The sequence below is a fragment of the Oncorhynchus nerka genome, linkage group LG7, assembly GCF_034236695.1.
Source record: "Oncorhynchus nerka isolate Pitt River linkage group LG7, Oner_Uvic_2.0, whole genome shotgun sequence".
Classification (NCBI taxonomy): domain Eukaryota; kingdom Metazoa; phylum Chordata; class Actinopteri; order Salmoniformes; family Salmonidae; genus Oncorhynchus; species Oncorhynchus nerka.
Window position 1 is genome coordinate 57,198,572 of NC_088402.1, and position 18,735 is coordinate 57,217,306.

The 18,735-nt window shown below is 41.4% G+C and overlaps 2 protein-coding genes across 4 annotated transcripts in view; one reads left to right on the plus strand and one right to left on the minus strand.

Annotated features, from left to right (window-relative positions):
- Positions 1–16,098, plus strand: part of ppih (peptidylprolyl isomerase H (cyclophilin H)) — a 35,741-nt gene extending 19,643 nt beyond the window's left edge. For 2 of the 3 annotated variants that reach the window (XM_029664232.2, XM_065020659.1), the window contains exons 2-9: positions 4,466–4,530; positions 4,785–4,808; positions 11,119–11,163; positions 11,508–11,550; positions 11,910–12,002; positions 12,168–12,255; positions 12,348–12,388; positions 15,528–16,098. In XM_029664232.2, coding sequence (XP_029520092.1) covers positions 4,466–4,530; positions 4,785–4,808; positions 11,119–11,163; positions 11,508–11,550; positions 11,910–12,002; positions 12,168–12,255; positions 12,348–12,388; positions 15,528–15,596 — 468 coding nt within the window. In that variant the 3' untranslated portion in view covers positions 15,597–16,098. Of the gene's footprint in view, positions 1–2,959; positions 2,993–4,465; positions 4,531–4,784; positions 4,809–11,118; positions 11,164–11,507; positions 11,551–11,909; positions 12,003–12,167; positions 12,256–12,347; positions 12,389–15,527 lie in introns of those variants that run through there. The other variant, XM_029664233.2, reaches the window with a different exon arrangement.
- Positions 396–3,178, minus strand: si:dkeyp-100a1.6 (probable G-protein coupled receptor 160). The gene is made up of 2 exons (XM_029664227.2): positions 2,727–3,178; positions 396–1,909 (listed from the first exon to the last, which is right to left on the minus strand). The coding sequence occupies exon 2, from the start codon at positions 1,813–1,815 to the stop codon at positions 742–744; it is 1,074 nt and encodes a 357-aa protein (XP_029520087.1). The 5' UTR covers positions 1,816–1,909; positions 2,727–3,178; the 3' UTR covers positions 396–741.
- Positions 16,099–18,735: the final 2,637 nt, after the last annotated feature.

Consider the following 18,735-nt stretch of genomic DNA (forward strand, 5'->3'; position numbering starts at 1 on the left):
CACTGTTTTTCCATAATACCTATAGATTAATGGAAACTTGAACCAGTATAGATTTTTTAAAATTATTTATGGACAAACGACTGCATACTGTTTTTATTCAAACAAGTTAGAATTGTTGAAAAGGACCAGAGAATTTAATCTGGACAAATTTCAGTAATGAGAATTAGGGGTGTAAATTTACAAAATTCAGTCAGCAATCTAAAATGTATTTACAATAAGACACTTTACCAAAAACTAGGCATCTTAGTCTTCAGAATGATAGTTGCTTTTTGCAGATGTGTCATGGTTTTGTAACTCAGTTTGCTACAGACAGTTACAACTAGTTTAATGAGCATCGCCCGGTTTCTCTAAAGCATATTGAAAAACCTGTAACAGAAACATGAAACTTCGAGGAGTGGGAGTCGGTACAGAGAGTTTATTGAGCAAACATACAAAGTACACCACTACATAAAGTGTTGCAGGCCCTTTTATTATGCCCATGTTGTTGGATGTGTGTGAAAGTGTTTGTTGTAACAATGAGCTAGCCTAAACTAACAGCATCACCCTTCATACAGTTAACATATCAAGGGCAGGAACTATTGAGAATCATATAGGCTAGTAACAAGGCTATCAGTAGAAGTATGTAACAGCATAATTGCTTTCTTTTGTCATATCTGAAAGGAACATTATCAAAGGAATGTAAAGGTAATATAGTAGGCTTATCGCGCATCATGAGCCAAGCCCGCTTTCGATTGGCCTAATTCAGACATGCAGGAGTGGGTTTCTGTCCTTGCCTGACAGGCTGAACACAGTCTTGGGAAGTTTCTCCGAGTCTCTAACGGGTCCTCTACTTAAGTGCCAGTAAACCTGCCACTGGCAGATGTCGTCCGGGAGATCGCTGTACGGCCCCAGCCAGTCGCTCTTGAGCCAGAACACCAGCCCTACCAATAAGCTATTGGCACACTCCAACCACAGGAGGTTGATGGCAATGTAGGCGGGAACCGCAAGGCCCAAGAGCTCACAGGCAACGCACATGACCAGGTATGATGCCCACGTTGTGCTGAAGCCCAAAGTCAGTCCGAGGTAAAGGGGGTGCCTCTGCCATTCGGTTTCCACCGCCAGTGCTTTCTCCTCGTCCTTGTCAGCCCCTGGCTTGCCGAACTTGGCATACCTGAAGCTCAAGTCGCTGTGCAGCATTGGGTTGACGTCGTCCCTATACTCTGAGAGCCTGTTGGCCTCCTTCAGCCACGAGGAAAGACGTTTGTAGTGCAGCATCAGCACACAGCAGATGGCTACGGAGATCCCCACTGAGAAATGTACTACAAACACAGACTCCTGCACCACGCACCCTAAAGCATGCCTCCCTCCCTCGTACTCCACTTCTATGAGGATGGTGAAGGCTGAGCAGCCGGAGCGCACGCCGGCCAGCACCCACACCAGAAGTGTCAGGGTGCAGTTCCACAAGGTCCTGCAGGGGGCGGCATGGCAGGAGGTGTAGCGTGACTCTGTGGCGTAGTCCAGCAGCCCCAGGCCCAGCACGGGCAGAGGGAGCGCGTTGAACACGGCCGAGGCCTGCGCCAAGAGGAAGCACACGGACACTGGGGAGCGGTCAGGTCCTAGTAACCAAACGGCCACAACGGCGCATGCCAACGCCACGTCGACCAGGAAGACGGAGAGACCACAGACGCCCATGAAGGAGGTGTTAAGCCGGCGCAGGCTGATGAACAGGACCAGACAGTCCATGCCCACCTTTAACAGCAAGATGAACAGAAACTGGCTGGTGTTGTCCTTGATGCAGCTCCCTTCCTCTTCCCACGACTCAATGATGGCCAGCATGTTGAAGCTTTTGCCGTTGATACTGTGCCCAGCCCCAGAAGTAACCTACTGAGTCTGTGATGTTCCGGTCGACGTCACCATGCTCAGGAAAAAGCTGTCGAAGAGAGTGGAGCAGTTAGCAGTAATCTACAAACCGCTTTTACCAAGAAATTAGACTGTTTCTAGTGTTATCAGTACTACCTGGCTTTTCATGACTCATCTACAGAAACAACAACACCTTATGGAAGTCAAAAATAAGAAACTTAAACTCTCCCTAATGTATGTTGGCACCATTGTGAGCGGATAATATTTTTGGTATCTCAGATTGTTCTGGAAATTCTCACATTTCTCACAAAGACTTAGTGTTTTCAGAAAGTATTCAGACCCCTTCCATTTTTCCACATTTTGTTACGTTACATGTAGCATGCCTCAACACTCATTGTTTGGAGTCCAACAACCTCAAGTGTTAAATATATACATAATAGGCTACTCTATTTCCTAACTGGTGACAGCCTGAGGCTAGACAAAAGCTAATATTTCAGGTATGGCAATCCAATCCGTTTACTATTCATTCCTATAAAAAACAGGTTTGTTTACACGTAGGAGGAAATGCATGCCTTCTTTTATTACAATGCAATTGCTTAAGCCAGATATTTCCAGATAAAGGAATCTTCAAAGATTACACCATTTTTTTTTTTTTTTTTTAAAGCTTATCAACTATCATGCTGATCTCAGGGAATGTTAGTCCTTGCATCCATAGCTCCATCTATGAATTTGAGCATGATTAGGCTACATTCAGCCAGCCCCACCCCTCAGCTTTATTGCAAACTCAGGGATAGGGCTGCCTTATACTTAGCTTTTTCATTGTCATCGTAAAACAATATCAATCCACATAATACTGTGATCTTTTGAACACTGCAAGTAGGCCTTACCTCTTAATCGTTGTGGGTAATCCTGGTCATTTATGTGTAGTTTGAGATCCAGTGGCAGCATCAACAGGTGTGTGCTTTACTCTTAGCAACAGGCTAGTAGTGTTTGACAAGCACTTCCTTATTATATGGTCATTTTCCTGCCTCGTTGTGGGCGGGTCTATTACCTGCTCAGGCTTTTCTTGGTGAAACTAGCCTTGCAACTAACCTGACACACCTGTAATTCTACCTGGCGGCTTCAACCACCCTCCATGCCCTTCCCTCCTCAGGTACAACCTTCTCTCAGTTTTGAATAGGCTGTTGTTGGGTTTTGGGTGGGGTGAAGATGAAGATGAAGGTTCACCACTAAGATCATGCAGAAACGTTTGTTTTGTTGAAGAGTCGGTGTGTCTTACAAACGTGCTCTTCTGCTGTGATGCCGATATGGGGGACAACACTGTTCAAACCCGAGACGTCCATCAGGAATGATTCCTGTAAAATCGAGTATAAGGTTATGGTCTAGTTCCATTTTATTTGGTCCCCCCCCTCACCCCTCATGTTGTGAACTGTTGTTTTGTAAATGCATGTGTACTGTAAATGTATGGCCTGAGCGGGGTAACAGTTTTTTTTTTTATTATGGCAAAGTAGTTTGACGTTCATGATACGTGCTGCTAATAGGTTGGCATATGTTGGTTGGGCATTTATGTAATGGCCTATTTTGCATAGCAGGCTGAGGGCTATGTAAGGTGTAGGAGGGGGGGGAGACACATCTACTCTTGTCTGTTCAATGCAATAAAGAACTCCCTACCACCTGAGTGACCCAACCCCTGCATTAGAGCAGCTAGAGGCCAGCCAGTGTTTGCTTGCTGATCCCTGTAAATGTTCAGGATATTATGGAGTCACGTGGTTTGTTTCGGTCCAGGTTAAGTGGAATGTTCTGTCTCCAAGGGGAACAAAGGCCAGGTCTAGATTTCTTTCTCAACCTGAACAAATGGTTAATTAACAGGGATGAAAGGAACACCTATAACAGGGTGTAAAAAGCCTGTTTAAGGTTTATCTGGTATACATGGCGCAAAGGATCCGCTGGGCGATTTGAGGCAATTACCGAGAAAATCGAAGTGTGCTGGGTGTTGACTAAGTGGAGGCTGCTCCTGCACCGCCAATATTTGTTTAACAACACAGAAGCTCTCCGGGGATGCCTTGGGGACAAATGGCTCTTTTCAGAGGGGCTGAATTTCAAAGCTGTAGCACAATATTTGACATAAAGCAGGTTTTCAAAGAGTTTAGTTTGCTTCTTATTTTCCTTTTTGCCATGGAAAATTTGAGTACTGGAGTTGCCCACCTCAATAACAACTAGTATCATGACAACCCTACAGTTGGTACTGCTTAATTAATCCAGTGGGAACAGGTATTCATTAAGTAGCCTATTAGTCATTTAATTTGAGTAAAATGTCTTACCAGGTGAGTATGATATGATGACAAAATATTGTTGAATACAAGAAACCAGAAGTTCTTTGGTCAAACGATATAGATACTATGTTTTGTCATATACATTTGACATTGCTTCCAGGAAACCATTTCTCACGCAGAACAATGAATGTAGTTTAGAAATACTAATTGTTAAGCATACCAGGAAATGTGAATGTGGGCAAAAGCGGCTTTCAAAACCCGGTCGAGCAAGGTGATGACTATTGTGGTCTCCTGTCAATATTTGCATGTGGAGTGTTTACAGAAGTACGCTCTTTTGACTTACTGTTTTCCAGGAAGTTGGGAGAATGAAGGTAGAACTCTTTGCCGATGTGGTTCCAAAGACGGCTGAGAACTTTCGGTAATTTTACCTAAACAAATTTCATGACTTCCTATTGCAAAATCATGCCCTGTCACATCAAGGCCACATTCAGTATGGCATAATGTTGTAGAATGTCGGATAGAAAATTATTCTGTAGAAGAGACATGCCTCTGACATATCTGCAATGTTTAGTAAATTGCACCATCCTGAATTATTAAAGATTTGTTAGAGATGATTAGTAGAGGTGATTTTTGCCCTTCCAATGAATAAATTATTTCTTTTGTCTTTTACAGGCAGTTCTGCACAGGGGAATTCAGGTAAGGGCATCTCTATGGACACTAGAGTAGGCTATATATTGATCCCTGGTACACTTGCTGATCTACTCGCTCTGACCACCCAACTGTACCCATGTACTACCACAGTTACAAGCACAGTCACTATGAAAGGCTGTAGTCAGGAGAGATTTTATTGCTCACTTGACACAAGTATCTATCAGGTTAAGGTGTTGGCATTATAACGCCATCTACTGGAGCTGTAGAACCCTTCCCATTATCTTCCTGACACCTAACTAGCTATAACTAGCATAGTTCACCCTTGAAGAGAGTGCGGTATTTGATTTTTAAAAATGTACCTGTTGCCTGTTCACTGGCCATGGTGTCCACTTAGTGGAATAGGTGTATAGAGTGTTTTTTTTCCCTCAGTACAGGTGTTTTAATTGTGGTAAATGTCCCTTTTCACTTATTGTTTAGGCTGTTGAGCACAAATTAAAAGACAGTAGTCGGGCCAGTTCCTTTGAGATGTGTCAACTCTGCAAAATACGAAACCTGTGCACCCTAATAGGAGAATGGTAGGGAATCAGACCACAACCCCTCTCTCTTTTCCTTTCGACTTGTTCTTTAGGCATTCAACCATTTGTGTTAATTGCTGTTTTTAATTGCAGTTTGCATAGTGATTTTCTGAGGGAAGAGAAACAATCCCACAGACAGCAACTCTAACATTCCAACTATGGAGACAAACAATGAGTCTTTATGATGACTGTACAAGATATATTCAGGCATTCTTGGGGAAAAACTGCAAAAATAATTTGTCATTGTCATTAGTCAAACTCTATTAGCTAAAAGGTAAACCCCTTGTCTATTTTACATCAGTAAATATTACTGTGATTTTAAATAATAAAAATGGAAAGGACGAGTACTTTATTCTAGATAAACACTGAGTGTACAGTACAGCTTTCCATGACACAGACTGGCCACGTAATTTCAGGTGAAAGCTATGATCCGTTATTGATGTCACCTGTTAAATCCTCTTCAATCAGTGTGTAGATGAAGGGGAGGAGACTGGCTAAAGAAGGATTTTTAAGCCTGGAGACAATTTGAGACACGGAGTGTGTATGTGTGCCATTCATAGGGTGAATGGGCAAGACAAAAGATTTCAGTGCCTTTGAACGGGGTACGGTAGTAGGTGCCAGACACACCGGTTTGAGTGTGCCAAGAACTGCAACGCTGCTGTTTTTTTTTACGCTCAACAGTTTCCCGTTTTGTATCAAGAATGGTCCACCACCCAAAGGAGATCCAGCAAACTTGACACAATTGTGGGAAGCATTGGAGTTATCATAGACCAGCATCCCTGTGGAACACTTTCGACACCTTGTAGAGTCCATGCCCGACAAATTGAGGCTGTTCTGATGGCAAAAGAGGGGGTGCAACTCAATATTAGGAAGTTGTTCTTAATGTTTTGCAAAATCAATCTATTTTGAAACTCAAACATGGTTGAAAATGTAATCTGTTTTGACACTGTCACACATATACCCCTATCTGACAAGTGAGCCTAAAGAAAAACCTATATGGTGATATTACTCCAAGGCAGCCATTCTCAACAGGCGGACGGACCGCTGTCCGGATCTGGACCCAGAATGGGGTCAATAGGGACCACCACGGGTCCCAACAATATTTTGAGGGGGGGGAATGATCAAGTAGCCCATGTTAGCTAGGTAGGTTAGCCTAATTTATCTATCTAAATCTTGTACACTAGTTAGCATGGCCAGATTATGTGCCTTGGGCCCTCGACCACCAGGGGGCACTCAATTTTATTTTGTTGAGTCACTCGGGCATCATATGAAGACACATAAGACATGGCAAAATGTTTAGAAATAAGATTTTAAATGGCTAAAATTCTATGCCAACAAGAGAAATTTGAACAGTATGGGGCTGCAAGGTGGGGTTTGTTACTATGCTGTTAAATGAGAATATCCATTCACACTTTTTCCACCTAGGAAATTAGTGTGTTCTCGAATAGTACATAGTAGTTGTGTACCCCTGCTATAAGGTAAAAGTGAATCCTTCGACCAGGATTTGCATGTACAGTACCTAGTGAGTCTACACACCCCTTTCACAGTCTTCACATTTTGCTGCCTTAAAATTATATCAAAAAGTACTACACATTTTCAAAGTGAAAGACAAATAATAGAAATGTTTCATAATCAAGACATCTTTGTTATTTATTATTAATTAGGTCATCACACCCCAGAGTCAATACTTGGTATAATCTCATTTGTCAGCCTTTACAGCTGTGAATAATTTTGAATAAGATTCTACCAACCCTTTGCAAAAGCTCAGTAAATTTGGTTGGGAGTAAGTCTCTGATTTTCAAGCAGATTTAAATGGACCATTTAGTAACACTCAACGCCTATTGGAAAGCTATTTTGGTGTGTCTTTGGCATAAAAATGTGTGTAATTGTCCCACTGAAAAATAACAATATAAACTCAGTAAAAAAAGAAACGTCCTCTCACTGTCAACTGCATTTATTTTCAGCAAACTTAACATGTGTAAATATTTGTATGAACATAAGATTCAGCAACTGAGACATAAACTGAACAAGTTCCACAGACATGTGACTAACAGAAATTTAATAATGTGTCCCTGAACAAGAGGGGGGGGAGATCAAAATCAAAGTAACAGTCTTTTCCTCATGGATTGCACAAGATTTGCCAGTTCTTGCTGTGAGATGTTACTCCACTCCTCCACCAAGGCACCTGCAAGTCTTTCTGAGGGGAATGGCCCTAGCCCTCACCCTCCGATCCAACAGGTCCCAGACGTGCTCAATGGGATTGAGATCCGGGCTCTTCGCTGGCCATGGCAGAACACTGACATTCCTGTCTTGCAGGAAATCACACACAGAACAAGCAGTATGGCTGGTGGCATTGTCATGCTGGAGGGTCATGTCAGGATGAGCCTGCAGGAAGGGTACCACATGAGGGAGGAGGATGTCTTCCCAGTAACGCACAGTGTTGAGTTTTCCTGCAATGACAACGAGCTCAGTCCGATGATGCTGTGACACACTGCCCCAGACCATGACGGACCCTCCACATCCAAATCGATCCCGCTCCAGAGTACAGGCCTCGGTGTAATGCTCATTCCTTCAACGATAAACACGAATCCGACCACCCCTGCTGAGACAAAACCTTGACTCGTCAGTGAAGAGCACTTTTTGCCAGTCCTCTCTGGTCCAGTGAAAGTGGATTTGTGCCCATAGGCGACGTTGCCGGTGATGTCTGGTGAGGACCTGCCTTACAACAGGCCTACAATCCCACGGTCCAGCCTCTCTCAGCCTATTGCAGACAGTCTGAGCACTGACGGAGGGATTGTGCGTGACGGAGGGATTGTGCGTTCCTGGTGTAACTCGGGCAGTTGTTGTTGCCGTCCTGTACCTGTCCCGCAATTGTGATGTTCGGATGTACCGATCCTGTGCAGGTGTTATATGTGGTCTGCCACTGCGAGGACGATCAGCTGTCCGTCCTGTCTCCCTGTAGCGCTGTCGTAGGCGTCTCACAGTGCTGACATTGCAATTTATTGCCCTGGCCACATCTGCAGTCCTCATGCCTCCATGCAGCATGCCTAAGGCACATTCACGCAGATGAGCAGGGACACTGGGCATCTTTCTTTTGGTGTTTTTCAGAGTCAGTTGCCTACCGTCTGTAAGCGGTTAGTGTCTTAACGACCGTTCCACAGGTGCATGTTCATTAATTGTTTACTTGTCATTAAGCAAGCATGGGAAAGAGTGTTGAACCCTTTTACAATGAAGATCTGTGAAGGTATTTTGATTATTATGAATTATCTTTGAAAGACGGTCCTGAAAAAGGGGATGTTTCTTTTTTTGCTAAGTTTATGTATTCAGAAGACTGAGACAGAGTTTTCTCTTACTTTTTAACAGGACTTTGCTCCTTTCATATTTCTTTTGATCCTGACAAACTCCCCAGTCCCTGCCGGTGACAAGAATACCCATAACGTGATGCTGCCACCACAATACTTGAAAATACAGATGATCAACAACATTGCATTTACGCCACATTACTGGCCAGTATGGCAAAGTGAAAATAAAAAAATCCACTCCTGTGTTACAAAAGATCCACTCCAAATCATCCATTGTTTTTGCAACAAGGCTGTTAAGTGATACTGCAAGACAACACGGCAAAGAAATTAATGTTTTGGCCTGAATTGAAAACTTCAGGCTTGGGTCAAATACTACACACTACAGGGTGAAACCCTCTATTTTCAAGTATTGTGGAGGCAGCATCATGTCATGGGTATGCTTGTCACCGGCAGGGACAGGGGAGTTTGTGATGATCAAAATGTTAGAGAAAATCCCCCTCATTCTTCTGAAAACCTAACCCTAGCTTGGTTTCCATCCAATTGGTGACAGATTTTCCTGCAAATATTAAAACATCTGCATAAAGGAAAATATGCACGTTTTCCCACCAGTGGTGTTTACAACAAAGTGACTTGTTGTGGATAAAAAACTGTGCGTGATGACGTAGTGCACATAAAAGGTACTTTTTTGCTTAGGTTTTCATGTACTGAATGAAAATGTAAAGTTCAATATTTTCCCAGGGCATTTTCAACTCTACTCTCTAGTTTTGTCACAAAATCTGTTGCGTTAAATGGCAAATGTGCCCACTCTGGTCTTGGCACATACGCTCTAGCCAACAGCTCACAGATGCAATGTGGGTGGGCTAGCCTACATGAGAATATTATTAATTAGATTTTTTTTGTTGTCAAACAGCAGCCAAGCATCGATCATCATGTCACCAAGACACTCACCACCCTGTGATAATTTATTTAATCTGTAGCCTAATAAACTGCATGCACCACACAACATATCATCACGTGACTTCAAGTTTACTTCAATATGATGGTTATTATATTAATATTTCAGCAGAAAGGTGTTTCCACTGCCATTTCTTGCGTAATGAATTCCGTTCCCTCCATGTCGAATGAACACATTTTCGGTCAATATTTATGAATATGTACCAACATTTCCTGTTTCCATCAGCCCAGCCGTGACTTTTTTTATGCTACAGGTAATTCATCCACATGAAATGGTTGGATTGAAACCTGGTTCCTGAGAGTTTTGTTTTTCAGAAGGACAATTAACACATTTTAATGACAAAGACACCAGAATGGCTTTCCAAGAGGTGTTGAGTGTTCCTAAGTGGTCGAGTCTGTTCTTATTTAAATTAGCTTGAAATCTGAGAATATTGAGGTCCAATGATTCCCAACCAAATGTGCTGTTTGACCAATTTTAACAAATAAAATGGTAAAATGTTGTCCTCAGAGTTATGCAAAGTTGGTGGAAGCACCTTTGGCAGCTATTACAATGACTGGTAGGCCGTCATTGTAAATAAGAATTTGTTCTTTAACTGACTTGCCTAGTTAAATAAAGGTTAAATAAAATAAGTTAGATTCCACCTAGTATTAACTCTATGGTGTGAAGACGTACCCAGTTAAGATATTTGAGTTTTATATAATTTCCCAACATTTTCTATAATTTTTCTTTCAATTTGAAAATGTGGCGTAAGAAAAAATTGCATTTATTTTCATTTTAAGGCAGCAAGGGCTGCGTAGACTTTCACTAGCGACTGTATATTTCCAAGTTAACTGTAATATGTCTGGTTTGTGAAACTTAATGTTTATTACTTTTCATGTGAATGCGCTATCTTTAACCACCTAGCGCTGACTTGAAGGTGTAAAAGGAGCTAAATCTAAAAACAGTTTTGGTGAACTAGCCTTCCTTAAACTTTAGAGGCTTTCTGTATACTCCGCTACAAGACCATGGTGCTTGCCTACGGAGCTGTGAGGGGAACGGCACCTCAGTACCTCCAGGCTCTGATCAGGCCCTACACCCAAACAAGGGCACTGCGTTCATCCACCTCTGGCCTGCTCGCCTCCCTACCACTGAGGAAGTACAGTTCCCGCTCAGCCCAGTCAAAACTGTTCGCTGCTCTGGCCCCCCAATGGTGGAACAAACTCCCTCACGACGCCAGGACAGCGGAGTCAATCACCACCTTCCGGAGACACCTGAAACCCCACCTCTTTAAGGAATACCTAGGATAGGATAAAGTAATCCTTCTCACCCCCCCCCTTAAAAGACCTAGATGCACTATTGTAAAGTGGCTGTTCCACTGGATGTCATAAGGTGAAAGCACCAATTTGTAAGTCGCTCTGGATAAGAGCGTCTGCCTAATGACTTAAATGTAAATGTAAATGTATACTCTGCTGACTTTTATATCAATACAGCAAAGGAGGCAGTAAGTACCATGTTAATTTATCTGTACAAACTCTCTTCTACAGAAAAGATGGTGTCCCTATCGGATTTAAAGGCTGCACCTTCCACAGGTATGCTTGAGTGGGATGATGGAAGAAGATGTGACAAGTGTTACTTTACATATATTTTTGATCTGACATCAAATCACAATAATGGATATTGTGATAGGCTAGGCATGGTCTCTAAGAAGCAACAACATGCATATTAAGTAATTATTGAATCCATAAAACCTATATCTTGATGGGGTGTTTAGTGTCTTTGTGTTGGTAATGCTTTTGTTCGCAAGCACATTCTTACGTGTTATGATTTGGTAAGATACAATATGAATATTTTTGTATAATTGAATTTGATTGTTAGATAAAAAGCTCCTCAGTCTTGCCAGTTTTAAAGTTTATTTTATTGCCTCCTCTACTAGGGTGATAAAGGACTTCATGATCCAAGGCGGGGACTTTGTAAATGTAAGTCAATTCACTGCTCTTTGTTGTTTCTGATTTGTTCTTTTAGAATTCCAGCCAAACTGTTAGTTTATGCCGTTATAACTACTTTTTTTTGCAGCATGTCCTTTATCTGCACTGCGGTGCAGGTTAACTTTCTCATGTACCCAACTGTAACAGTGTGCTACGGAGTTGGAAGCCGGCACATATCTGCTATTCGATAAGTCAATTAAATACGGTGCGAAATATGTAGCGGGCTCGGCGGACTATCGCTCTCTGCGACTCTGGACTCTGTAATGCTAATGTATTGGTAATTTAATACAATCTACTTCTAATCTAATTTGTCCTCCTTTGTTTCCCTTGACCCTGTGGTGCACCTGTAGGGCGACGGGACAGGTATCTGCAGCATCTACAGAGGACCATTTGCAGATGAAAACTTTAGAATGAAGCACTCTGCCCCTGGCCTCCTATCCATGGTACCTTTTTTTAATTTCAGACAAAAACTCACACGTATGCGCACACACTGCTGTTCATACACACATGTTCCATTGGAGACATTTAAACCTTGATATGAATAGACATAGATTATAACTGATGTAGGTGAAGCATCCAGTAATAACCCTCCAATCCGTCCTCTGCAGGCAAACAGTGGCCCCGGAACCAATGGCTGTCAGTTTTTCATTACCTGTACGAAATGTGACTGGCTAGATGGAAAGCATGTGGTCTTCGGTTAGTATTACTATATTGTGGATTACAATGGATAAGATTTAACATGTTGTATGTGTATTTGGCTCATGAAATATTGTATTTCAACATTTCAGGGAAAGTGGTCGACGGCTTGCTCGTCATGAGAAAAATTGAGGTAAAAGCTCTTAATTTGATAAGGGTTTGTGCCCAGGGCAAGATATACAGTGGGGGGGGGGAGTATTTGATCCCCTGCTGATTTGTACGGTTGCCCACTGACAAAGTAATTAATGATCAGTCTATAATTTTAATGGTAGGTTTATTTGAACAGTGAGAGACAGAATAACAAAAAAAAATCCAGAAAACGCATGTCAAAAATGTTCTAAATTGATTTGAATTTTAATGATGGAAATGAGTATTTGACCACTCTGCAAAACATGATTTAGTACTTCGTGGCAAGTCCTGTCCCCTTAGCAGAAAAATACCCCCAAAGCATAATGTTTCCATCTCCATGTTTGAGGGTGGGGATGGTGTTCTTGGGGTCATAGGTAGCATTCCTTCTCCTCCAAACACGGCGAGTTGAGTTGATGCCAAAGAGCTCCATTTTGGTCTCATCTGACCACAACACTTTCACCCAGTTATCCTCTGAATCATTCAGATGTTCATTGGCAAACTTCAGACGGGCAAGTATATGTGTTTTCTTGAGCAGGGGGAACTTTTGCGGGTGCTGCAGGATTTCAGTCCTTCACGGCGTAGTGTGTTACCAATTTTTTTCTTGGTGACTATGGTCCCAGCTGCCTTGATCATTGACCAGATACTCCGGTGTAGTTCTGGGCTGATTCCTCACCGTTCTCATGATCTTTGCAACTCCACTAGGTGAGATCTTGCATGGAGCCCCAGGCCGAGGGAGATTGACAGTTCTTTTGTGTTCCATTTGCGAATAATCGCACCAACTGTTGTCACCTTCTCACCAAGCTGCTTGGCGATGGTCTTGTAGACCATTCCAGCCTTGTGTAGGTCTACAATCTTGTCCTTGACATCCTTGGAGTGCTCTTTGGTCTTGGCCATGGTGGAGAGTTTGGAATCTGATTGATTACTTCTGTGGACAGGTGTCTTTTATACAGGTAACAAACTGAGATTGTGCTCCTAATCTCAGCTCGTTACCTGTATAAAAGACACCTGGGAGCTAGAAATCTTTCTGATTGAGAGGGGGTCAAATACTTATTTCCCTCATTAAAATGCAAATCAATTTATAGCATGCGGTTTTCTGGATTTTTTTGTTATTTTGTCTCTCACTGTTCAAATAAACCTACGATTACAATTATAGACTGATCATTTCTTTGTCAGAGGGCAAACATACAAAATCAGCAGGGGATCAAATACTTTTTTCCTTCACTGTATAATGATGATCCTCAACAAAGATCAAACTTTAAGGGCCGGTGGGTTCCATGGAAGTAGAAGCAGGGAATACTGTTCTTAGATAATCCAGATTTAGAAACGTGATTTCAGAGCCATGTTTTAACCTTGGATTACATAGTATTGGATTATTGAGTCCTTGACTGTGCTAGAGAATAACAAGGCTAATTTATCATCTGAATTAGTCGCTTAGTAGATCTAAATAACATTGGGGCTGTTTTCTCGACACAGATTAAGCCTAGCCCGGGTCTACAGAGAATTCTCCATTGAGTTTGCTTGTTAGTTCAGGACTAGGCTTAAAGGGCAACTGAACGCAAACACTAATTTATCTGAAAATGGCTTATGTGGCATTGATATTAGTTAGAAAAAGTTATTCCAGAACCAAAATGGACTAAAAAGTGTAAGTAGGTTAATTTTGGTTATTGAGTCCGTATACTCCAAAACATAGTTTTGAGAGATTTGTGTAATCGAGGTCATCACGATACATGAGGTTTTTGTTTGGATTACAATCATGCCTACTAGCATAGGATTTTAACGCCTAGGGATAATTTTCATGCACAGAGAAACAGCTGCATTTATTGCGCTTTATTCAATCATAGCAGTGAACCTCCACAGACACTGAGACAGACCTGCCCATTACACAGCGCCTTGGACTTGGACCTGTTTACATAAGACAACACGTTGCCAATGTTATGTTGAAAGAACACTTGGCCCTTAGCCCTTTATGGAGTGGCCACTTCCTGGTGTGTTTCATAGTGAGCACTTCAGTCTGCCACTATTTTGGGCTAAATGAGAATTGAGACGATGTGCACTTATATCAACTGCCACTTGTCAATATAAAAAAAAGTCTAAAATCATTTGCAAGCATTTTGTGTCCTGCCGCAACCTGTTTTGTAACATGATCTGCAATGAAACACTGCCAGACAGACGCATACTCTAGTAATAGATAGTGAGAAAGTTGTATAAAAACTCAATGGCACCGAAGCACAGACGTTGCATGATAAGCTAATTTAGCTAACTTGGGCAGCTACTAGCTAGCTTCATTGACAAACAGAGATGGAACTTTGCTTGCTAGCTAGTGATTTTTGGGCACTGATACACAGCGGGTAGCAGCTTGTGCTTTATTTACGATAGTTTAACAGCTTGCTGCTGATGAAGTTGTAGACGTTCTCAGAAATCAGTCCTGAGCGCAGCTAGCAGCAGCTGACTCCATACTGTCTGCAGTGCACTTTTTTTTATACACATTTTTTTAACTTGAGAAATACTGCACCAAACACCTAGCTAGATATGAAATTGTGTGACTAAGACCTCTGCAAAAATGTCAAAATTACAGACTTCATGATTTAGCTTAGATTAATTCTGACTGTTTTTGAGGAAGTGGTAGTGATTATGTTGTTGCTACTGTGCCTCAATGACAAAAAGCAACTGCCAGGGTACAATAAAGCGAACTAAACACATCCAAACCGTACCACATCCCCAAGACCAAAATCTTATTTTTCATAATGAGCAGCAGAAAAACATGTGGAATCATTAATCCGCTCTTTAATCTGTGTCCCGGAAACTTCCCCATTGTGTTTCTTGAAAGCAGACATATGTTGTTGTATAGTCGGTCGGATTTGACTATACATATCTGGCTGTGGGGGGGGATCTTAGTTTAACCTCAACCCTTCTACACTTCAGAGTACACACTGTTTAGATATGAGAATATCTGTCGCCGGTCCCAAGCTGTTTGCAACAACCATCTGATTAATATACGTCAGAATTATTTGTATACAGTACATCTATTGCTGGTAGTAGAATCACAACCCTAATTTGGTCTCCAACAAATGTCGTAGTGTAGAAATGACTGTACCATTTTAGAATGTTATATTGAACGTTATCTGGACTCTTCTTTCCCACAGAACGTTCCTACCGGCCCAAACAACAAGCCCAAGCTTCCCATCCTCATAGCTCAGTGTGGGGAAATGTGACTCAACTTACAGGGCACGTTTCTTTTTTAGGACAGACACACAACCTCTTTTTGTACTTGAATAAGTGTGTTGTTCTCCCATGTTTGCGCTCAATAGACATCAACCAAATTCTGTTTACTTCTGTAAGTTGAGTGGAAGTCAGTCTGTCAGTTTGCCACACAATCATGACGTCTCCTATGAATAGTAAAGCTATACAAATTGCCAACACTTTTGCATTGCTTGAGTCGTTAAAATTCAGAGACTGTAAATCTAGGATGTAAGACATCTTGGACATCAACTAGACTTGAGCCTCATTACTCCTTACAAAAAAAAATGTTTCAGTTCAAAATATCACCAATCGATACATTTCCTATGTGTAATTCGATAACTCACTAGTAATTGTATAGACTACTGTAGCTTACTCAAATGTTTTCTCAATGCCTAGCTATGAATAACAATTATTGGAAATTCAATGTTTTGTATGGAATCTGTTGACTTTTTATAAATGGATAATATAAATGTGCTTTTTGGTGCAGTGGTTTTGTTCAGTAGTTGTTTTTCAAAATGTCAACAATTATTTGGTATCCCCCACCACAATGTATGTGAGTAACAAGACATTGAGTTTTCTTATAGCCTAAACAGAATAGATTCCACATATGGACAATATTGAGGTTTATCAATTTGTCAGGTATAATAAATTAACTTCTTTGTCAACTACGCTGGTATTCTAATTTATTAAGACATTTAAACCGATGAACCGTATTATATATTAGGGTTGATAAGCAATCTCAAAGGCATTCACAAAGTTCCTCAGGTAATGGATGGACTATAAGTTGGACAAAATCTGACCTTTTTTAAAACGGGACTTAAAGAAAATACGCTTCCCAACCCCCACGCCCGAACTCGCCTTGGACCCTTTCCCTCCCAGTACAAAAGAATCCTTTCAGATGGAGCTCGGCTCTCTTATGGAGCAGGAAGAGTTTTTGGGGGGCTTGGTGGGAGGCTTCTGGGGTCAATGTTAAAGGCCGTCTTTGTGTGTGACAACAGGGTCCGACCATTAACAACAGGCTCTTCACACATCAACCAGTACTCATAAACCATGCCAGCGGGGCATTAACATGACAAAAGATGGGGGGGTGGTTTGGGGCTGTTTCGCACTCAGGCTTGGGTTGGCTGGCTGTCTAGTCTACCACACTGGCAAGTGGATCCTTTTACATGTTGGATTTTAATCGAGGACAATGATGACAATTTAGCAGTGGTGTAAAGTACTTAAGTAAAAATACTTTAATGTACTACTTTGGGGTATTTGTACTTTACTATTTATATTTTTGACTACTTTTACTTCACTACATTTCCTAAGAAAATATTGTACTTTTTACTCCATACATTTTCCTTGACACCCAAAAGTACTCGTTACATTTTGAATGCTTAGCAGGACAGGACATTTGTCCAATTCACACACTTATCAACCAAACATCCTTGGTCATCCCTACTGCCTCTTGATCTAGCGGACTCACTAAACACACATTCTTTGTTTGTAAATTATGCCTGAATGTTGGAGGGTGCCTGTTGCTATCTGTAAATGAATAAAACAAGAAAATGGTGCAATCTGGTTTGCTCAATTTAAGGATTTAAAAAAAATGATTTATACTTTTACTTTTTATACATTTTAAACCAAATACTTTTAGACTTTTACGAGTTATTTTCTATCTTTACTTTTATTCAAGTATGACTGTTGGGTTGGTTTGATTTGAGATATATTGTTGATAGGAAACCAAAGTCCCTTCCTTTGAAAATGAGCCAAATCTTTTTGGATAGAAACGCCTCTTGGTGCTGCTACAGACTAAAGAGAAACGCTTCACATACAGTTGAAGTCAGAAGTTTACATACACCCTTAGCCAAATAGATTTAAAATATTTTTTTCAGAATTCCTGACATTTAATCCTAGTAAAAATGTCCTGTCTTAGGTCAGTTAGGATCACCACTTTATTTTAAGAATGTGAAATATCAGAATAATAGTAAAGAGAATATATTTCAGCTTTTATTTCTTTCATTTCTTTCATCACATTCCCAGTGGGTCAGAAGTGTGCATACACTCAATTAGTATTTGGTAGCATTGCCTTTAAATTGTTTAACTTGGGTCAAATGTTTTGGAAGCCTTCCACAAGCTTCCCACAATAAGTTGGGTGAATTTTGGCCCATTCCTGCTGATAGAGCTGGTGTAATTGAGTCAGGTTTGTAGGCCTCCTTGCTCGCACATGCTTTTTCAGTTCTGCCCACAAATGTTCTATAGGTTGAGGTCAGAGCTTTTTGATGGCCACTCCAATACCTTGACTTTGTTGTCCTTAAGCCATTTTGCCACAACTTTGGAAGTATGCTTGGGGTCATTGTCCATTTGGAAGACCCATTTGCAACCAAGCTTTAACTTCCTGACTGATGTCTTGAGATGTTGCTTCAATATATCCACATAATATTCCTACCTCATGATGCCATCTATTTTGTGAAGTGCACCAGTCCCTCCTACAGCAAAACAACCCCACAACATGATGCTGCCACCCCCGTGCTTTACGGTTGGAATGGTGTTCTTCGGCTTGCAAGCCTCTCCCCCTTTTTCCTCTAAACATAACAATGGTCATAATTGTCAAACAGTTCTATTTTTGTTTCATCAGACCAGAGGATATTTCTCCAAAAAGTACCATCTTTGTCCCCATGTGCAGTTGCAAACTGTAGTCTGGCTTTTTGTGTCGGTTTTGGAGCAGTGGCTTCTTCCTTGCTGAGTGGCCTTTCAGGTTATGTTGAAATAGGAGTCATTTTACTGTGGATATAGATAATTTTGTCCCTGTTTCCTCCAGCATCTTCACAAGGTCCTTTGCTGTTGTTCTGGGATTATCTCTAGGAGACAGAACGCGTCTCCTTCCTGAGCGGTATGACGGCTGCGTGGTCCCATGGTGTTTATACTTGCGTACTATTGTTTGTACAGATGAACATGGTACCTTCAGGCGTTTGGAAATTGCTCCCAAGGATGAACCAGACTTGTGGAGGTCTACAAATATTTTTCTGAGGACTTGGCTGATTTATTTTGATTTCCCATGATGTCAAGCAAAGAGGTACTGAGTTTGAAGGTAGGCCTTGAAATACATCCAGACACACCTCCAATTGA